Source organism: Silene latifolia, chromosome Y (genome assembly GCF_048544455.1).
Source record: "Silene latifolia isolate original U9 population chromosome Y, ASM4854445v1, whole genome shotgun sequence".
Classification (NCBI taxonomy): domain Eukaryota; kingdom Viridiplantae; phylum Streptophyta; class Magnoliopsida; order Caryophyllales; family Caryophyllaceae; genus Silene; species Silene latifolia.
This window is the reverse complement of record NC_133538.1, coordinates 167,031,775-167,039,177: the sequence shown is the minus strand read 5'-3', so window position 1 is coordinate 167,039,177 and position 7,403 is coordinate 167,031,775. Positions and strand designations below refer to the sequence as shown.

General features: G+C 42.4%; 1 protein-coding gene across 1 annotated transcript; it reads left to right on the top strand.

Moving 5' to 3' along the window:
• The first annotated feature begins 4,507 nt into the window (after positions 1-4,507).
• On the top strand, positions 4,508-6,878 carry LOC141629361 (uncharacterized). The gene is made up of 3 exons (XM_074442379.1): positions 4,508-4,873; positions 5,061-5,285; positions 6,837-6,878. Exons 1-3 carry the CDS (start codon positions 4,508-4,510, stop codon positions 6,876-6,878), a joined length of 633 nt encoding a protein of 210 aa, XP_074298480.1.
• Positions 6,879-7,403: the final 525 nt, after the last annotated feature.

The window sequence follows — 7,403 nt, the reverse complement described above, 5'->3', positions numbered from 1 at the left end:
AGTGTATAGTCAGTTGTTGATTGGTAATGGAGTTTGAGATTGATATTGCAATTGAATTGGTTGTATTATTATATTATGAATTCTTATCTTGATTATACAGTTGACTGACCCTGTTATTGTTTCCAAAACTGTGGTGATCCATTCGGGGATGGTGAACAGTTGATTGAGCACGTATAACTGTCGATAACTCGCGGGTTTGCATGGGGCTCGAGTCGTCACCAGTCTTTATCTAGCTTCCGTTGACAATTTATGTTATAGTCCCTTTGACATTTTTTGGTTGTAACCGTTTGCGTTAAACTTCAGTTGTATTTATAGTTTAAACAGTTTTGGAATTTTTATAATAACTGTTCTTTGATGGTCAATTTGATATAATATACCTCGGTCAACCGAGATGGTAGCATCCTAATATGCTAGGGTGGTCCCTGGTAAGGCACCTTGGTGTATGAGGGTGTTACAAAGTGGTATCAGAGCGACGATTTTAGAACCTAAAACCAATGAACAAAATGAACATAGGGTGTCTAATAAAATGAACCCGGGTATGAGTTGTTTGGAGCTACCGCAAAGGCTTGGGAGACGTTCTAAAGCCGCAATTTGGCCCTTACAACTTTGAGCCGGTCACTACGGGGCGTTTTGGGAAGTCGTTACATATGTTATATATGTTTCTTGTGAGAATGTTGGATGTATTGGAAGTTATACGATTGCATGAATATAGAGTATTTCGAATTATATGAGCATGATGGAGGTTATTAACTGGATTTTGTATGTTTAGTAATATGAATAGGAAAGATGATACGTATACATGATGATTAGTGACGGGTTATAGCGTTTTCTAGCACGATTCGGTCGAGTAAGGCGGGTACTCGACCGAGTCGAGGATACTAGGCCGAGTAGACAGGCACTCGACCGATTTTGGGTATGTGAGTTTTGGACAGTAGCTACTGGTTATGACCACTCGGCCGAGTAAGTGGGGCACTCAACCTAGTGGGGCGTACTCGACTGAGTACCTAGAGTACTAGACCGAGTATGCTTTATGTGTTATCTGAGGTCAGCTACCGGAGTGAGATACTCGGCCGAGTAGTGTTAGTACTCAACAGAGTATTTCGTACTCGACCGAGTACCCCCAAGTACTCGACCGAGTACCTCTTTGGCGAACGTGTTATTTATTTTGAGCCGTAGGCTATGTGCTTACGTTTATCTTGGTTATATCTGTTCAAAATGCCGCCAAAGGGATCAGCCGCGTAACTCCAGGCATCTGAGAGGAGTCTTGAGGAGGTTGCTAGAATGATTGAGCAGCAAGAAGTGCTCATGGAGGCACCCAAGAATATGGGAAAAGGGGAAGGGAAACCGGTGGATGCATCCCGGCTAAGTACCACCATTTCTCGCTTCAATCCTACTACTTATGAGGGCACTGGTGAGCCAAAGCTTCTTGACAATTAGCACCGGGAGATGGAGAGTGTGCTAGAGGTGGTTCGTTGTCCAGAGGAGATGATGGTCGAACTGGCTGCGTTCTACCTATAGGATGAGGCTGGGGTTTGGTGGCACAACGAAAGGGAAGGAGCTCGTGCATACTATTGGAATATGGGTCAACCTGCAATCCCCTGGGCAGGGTTCAAGAGGGCTATGAGGGATCACTTCGTCCCGGAGCACATTCGCTATAAGTTGAGGGCTGAATTTGATTCATTTTCTATGGCTGATGACATTACCGTCACAGAGTACTAGCACAGGTTTATCGAGCTGTCACGATATGCGGAGGACAGGTAACTGAGTCAACGGAGTTTGGCTCTTAATTTTGAGAGAGGGTTAGCAGTGAAGATCATGGAAAGGCTACCAGCTAGAGTAATCTCTGATCTCAAAGATGTCTAGGCAAGGGCGGGGCACGCTGAGAGGCTAGTGGACATAGCCAAGGAGGCCAAAGAAAAGAGTGTGGAAAAGAGAAAGGCTGAGAGTGAGGGTGGTAATGAGTCAAGCCACAAGAGGAGCAATCACAATGAAGCTAAGACTTTTTCTGGAGGACCTAGTTATGGCGGGGGATCTCGAGCTTGGGGAAGACGGTCGGAGTACTAGTGAGAACTCCACTCTTCTATGTTTCAACTGTGGTGGGACGTGTACGAGCGGTGCAAGGGGAGGAGGATATTTTCCGAGGTCATACCAAGGGAACTACTCGCATGCTCCGAGTTAGAGTCTGGCTAGTAATAGGCCATCCGGGTCGTGGGGTAATCAAGGAGGCCAAAGCAACAACAATGGAGGCTACAACTGCAATAATAGAGGATCCTATCAGCGTCCGAACAACAGCGTGAATCAGAACTCGGCGGCTAAGCCTACCACTTTAGCAACTATAGTTCAGGGTAGAGCTCAGAAAAACAGTGGTAAACTCTTTATGATGGGCAAGCAGGAAGCTGAGGATGATGCTCATGTGGTTACTGGTACTTTCCTTGTTCATAACACGCCGTCTTTTGTTTTGTTTTATTCAGGGGCAACCCACTTTAGTGTTGAGCTTAAACCAGGGATTAGACCTATATCTTAGGCTCCGTACCGCAATAAGACCTAAGGTGTTGGAGGAGTTGAAAAAGCAGATGAATGAGTTATTGGACAAGGGGTACATTCGACCTAGTGTACCGCCTTGGGGTGCACCAATTTTGTTCGTGAAAAACAAAGACGGTAGTATGAGGCTATGCAACGACTATAGAGAGTTAAACCATGTCACTGTGAAGAACAGGTATCCTTTGCCAAGGATTGATGATATTTTTGACCAGTTGAGTGGAGCAGGAGTATTTTCTAAGATCGATCTGAGGTCGGGTTATCACCTATTGAGGATAGCAGATAAGGATATTTCTAAGACAGCTTTTCTATCACGGTATTATCACCATGAGTATGTGGTAATGCCTTTCGGGTTAACTAACGCACCAGCAATATTCATGGATCTTATGAATCAGATATTCAGTCCGTTCATGGATAGGTTTGTGGTAGTCTTCATTGATGACATCCTGGTCTACTCTAAGACTAAGTAAGAGCACGAGGAGCACTTATGGTTGGTACTACAGACTTTGCGAGATAATCAGTTGTATGCCAAGTTATCTAAGTGTGAGTTCTGGTTAGAGAGGGTGGCTTTTCTGGGCCATGTGACCTCGAAAGATGGTGTGTCGGTGGATCCTAGTAAGATTGAGGCAATGTCGAACTTGGAAGCACCAAAGAATGTTGTTGAGATTCGAAGTTTCTTGGGTTTACCTGGCTATTACAGGAGGTTTGTGAAAGACTTCTCTAAAATCGCTAGACCTATGACAGCTTTGATGAGGAAAGAGACCAGATTTCGTTGGGATGAGAGTTGTGAAACGGTGTTCCAAACATTAAAGAAGTGTTTGACCAAAGCTCCCGTTCTAGCTCTATCTGGGGAAGTGAGAACTTTGAGGTATATACCAATGCTTCATAGAATGGGTTGGTGTGTTTTGATGCAGAATGGGAAGGTTATCGTGTATGCTTTGAGGCAGTTGAAGCCGTATGAGGAGAACTATCCTACTCATGATTTTGAACTGGGTGCAGTGGTATTTGCTCTAAAGATTTGGAGGAACTATCTCTAAGGGGCGACCTTTAAGGTGTTTTCAGATCATAAGAGTTTGAAGTACATCTACACTTAGAAAGAGTTGAATATGCGTCAGAGACGGTGGATGGAGCTGATTGGGGACTATGGTATGGAAATCATCTATCATGAGGGGAAGACTAATGTGGTGGCAGATGCTTTGAGTAACAAGAGTGTACATTTGTCATGTACTGCTATGTCTTTGATGAAGCTAAAGGATGAGATGACTAAGATGGGGATTCATATGATTCACAAGGGTGATGTTATCAGTGATTTGACAATAGAGCCTGAACTGTAGGATGATACCAAAAGGAAACTGGAACTTGATTCTAAGATTCAAGAGTGGAAGTCAAGGGCAGAGAGTGGTACAGTTTCGAGATTTTCTATCCACACAGATAGGAGTGTTCGTTTTGATGGAAGGTGGTGTGTACCTAGTAACGTTGACTTGAAGAAGTTGATCATGACGGAGGTTCATTGCACTCCTTATTCGGTACATCCAGGTGGTGACAAGCTCTATAAGGACTTTAAGAAGAGGTTTTGGTGGCCCAGTATGAAGAAAGATGTTGCTGAGTTCCTGGCTAGGTGTTTAACTTGTCAGAGGGTAAAATGAGAGCAACGGAGACCACAAGGTAAGATTCAGTCACTTGAGGTGCCGGAATGGAAATGGGAATCGATTTATATGGATTTCATCGTGGGGTTACCGAGGACACAACAGGGTAACAATATGATTTGGGTTATCGTCGATCGTCTGACAAAGTCAGCTCATTTTATTCCAATGAAAGATACTTGGAGTAAGATTCAGCTAGCTTTGGGGTACAGAAAGCATGTGGTACGGTTACACGGGGTACCAAAAGATATAGTGTCGGATCGAGATGCGAGGTTCATATCACGGTTTTGGCAAGAGTTGCAGGAATTGATGAAACTACCTTAAAGATGAGTACAACATTTCATCCGCTGACAGATGGTCAAACAGAAAGGACTATCAAGACTCTAGAGGATATGTTGCGAGCTTCTGCTGTGGAATTTGGTGGGAGTTGGGAGGATAGACTGGATTTGATAGAGTTTTCATACAACAACAACTATCACTCTAGCATTGGAATGGTACCTTTTGAGGCTTTGTATGGCAGAAAGTGTAGGAGTTCAGTTTGTTGGGATGACAGTGCTGAAGCTCTAATCTTAGGACCACAGATGGTTCAAGACATGATTGAGCAAGTACACTTGATTCGCCAAAACATGAAAGTAGCTCAAGATAGTCAAGAGAGTTACGCGGATTTACATCGCAGGGACATTGAGTTTGCGGTAGGTGACAAGGTCCTCTTGAATGTGTCACCTATGCGGGGAGTTATGAGGTTTGGAAGGAGAGGAAAGATGAGCCAGAAATTCATTGGTACCTATAATATTTTAGATCGGATAGGTGAGTTAGCGCCCCTTACCACCATCGTTTGATTGGGTCCATAATGTGTTTCATATATCGCAACTTCGATAGTATCTGAGTGATCCGTCACATGTACTTGAGGTTGAGAATATCGAGTTAGATGAGGCTCTAATTTATGCGGAGGTTCCTAAGGAGATTTTGGATCGTAAGGTACGCAAGACAAGGAATGGTGAAACCGTCTTGCTTAAGGTGCTATGGTCTAATCACAACGTGGAAGAAGCCACTTGGGAACCGGAGGAGGCTATGAAAGAGCGCTACCCACACATTTTTGATCAGGTATGTTTGGTTACGAGGACGTAACCGTTGTTTTATAAGGGGGTAGGAGATGGTCGCATGTGTGTTTTGGGGTGGTTTTGAGGTCGGTATGGTCGTGTTACTGGTTTGTGGGAGCTATAGTGGGTGTATAGTTGGTTATAGTTGGCGGTGTTAGTGTCCTTGAGTAGTTGCTACACTTGCTAGTGTTGCATGTTGTTTTGGGTATGGTATCCAGGAGCACTCGGCCGAGTAGTGAGATACTCGACCGAGTACCCGGTCTGACGGGATTATTTCCGCGGTTTGATTAAGGTTATTAGAGACTTTATATATATATATATATATATCGTGTTTAACAGTTACTAATCATTTTTACAAATCCTAAAACTGAGTATACCATCTCTCTAATCACACTAATCACTACCAAGTCAAGTGCGATCGATCTTGAGCTTCCTTCCGCCTTTTCCGTATTGGTTTCGTTGGTAAGTCTCTAGTACCTTGTTAATTAGTTTATGGTTGTCCTTTAGGGTTCGCCCTAATTGATTAGGTTGGGGAAAAAAGGTTGATTTGATTGATTATAATATAGTATTATTGCTTATGCTTTACTAGGTGACGGATTCGTAGAGGAACAATTCTAGCTTCTGTTGTTGATTGTTGATTTAGATTTCGAATAAGGTAGGGTTTCCCTACTCAGTCGGTTATGTAATTAATTTAAGATTATGTTGATTGATTGATTGATTATTATGTTGTATTGGATTGATATTGGTTAAGTAATATTGTGATTGGTATTGTTGAGATGGGACCATGTTCAGGAGATGGTTCCAACCCCATGTTCGCCTCTTGTGGCTCCCGTCACAAGGGGATGTGCACATTAATAATCTGGGTGCGCTCGTTGCAATGAGCGGAGCTTAGGTGGGAACGGCTGTGGTCCCCCATTGGCAGTGAGGGTTACCTGTTGCGATGGGTAATCTGGCAGGACTACACATTTAAGTGTGTAGTCAGTTATTGATTGGTAATAGAGTTGGAGATTTATATTGCAATTGAATTGGTTGTATTGTTGTATTATGAATTATTATCTAGATTATAAAGTCAGCTGGCCCTGTTTTTATTTTCAAAATTGTGGTGATCCATTCGGGGATGATAAGTAGGTTATTGAGCAGGTATAGTTGTGGATAACTCGCGGGTTTGCATGGGGGTTGAGTCGTCACCAGTCTTTATCTAGCTTTCATTGACAGTTTATGTTATAGTCCCTTTGACAGTTTTTGGTTGTAACCGTTTGAGTTAAACTTCAGTTGTATTTATACTTTAAACAGTTTTGAAATTTTATAATAACAGTTCTTTGATGGTCAATTTGATATACTCTACCTCGGGCAACCGAGATGGTAGCATCCTGATATGCTAGGGTGGTCCTTGGTAAGGCACCTTGGTGTATGGGGGTGTTACATTTGGTTAATCTAAATTGTTTTAGGATGAGTTGTATTGATTTATTATACCATCTTATGCCATATTATACCATCTTATAGTTGTTGAGACTGTCTTAAATGTGGTGGTTCGGGTATGTTTGATTAATTGCAGGTTGTTGTGCGTAATCAGGCGTGTACACCACATGTTGGTTGATCAAACTTGGTTTATTGATGGGGTGGTCAATCGACTTGAAGGGGCAGTCGATCGACCATATAGGGGCTATTCGTTTTTCTTTCTTTAAACTTTTGGAAATTTGTTAGCTTCTATATATTAGATTTAATCAGTAAGTTAGTATTGTATGTTATTTGTCTCATTTAGGTGAAGGCTTTATCGAGGAAGATTTTTAGCATTATTTTTTGAGCTCAGAGTTTTACTAAAGGTAGGCTAGCTACTCAACACTTGTATCTCGAGTTTAATATGTGTTATTTGGGTTGCGTTGTTGTAATTGGCTTGTTGTATGTTAAGATACTTGGTGTGGCTTCTAGCCGTGTGTGTTGGATGCATATTTGGTGGTTATTTGTTATCCTTATAAGCATGTTGGCATGACATTGATAGTTTGGCATTGAGTTGTAATATACTCCCTCCCATCCAAATCAAAGGTAACACTTGTTTTTTTGGCAATAATCATGGTCGTAGGGAATCTTTGTGATTCGGTTGAAACTTTGTCGTCTAAGCTTA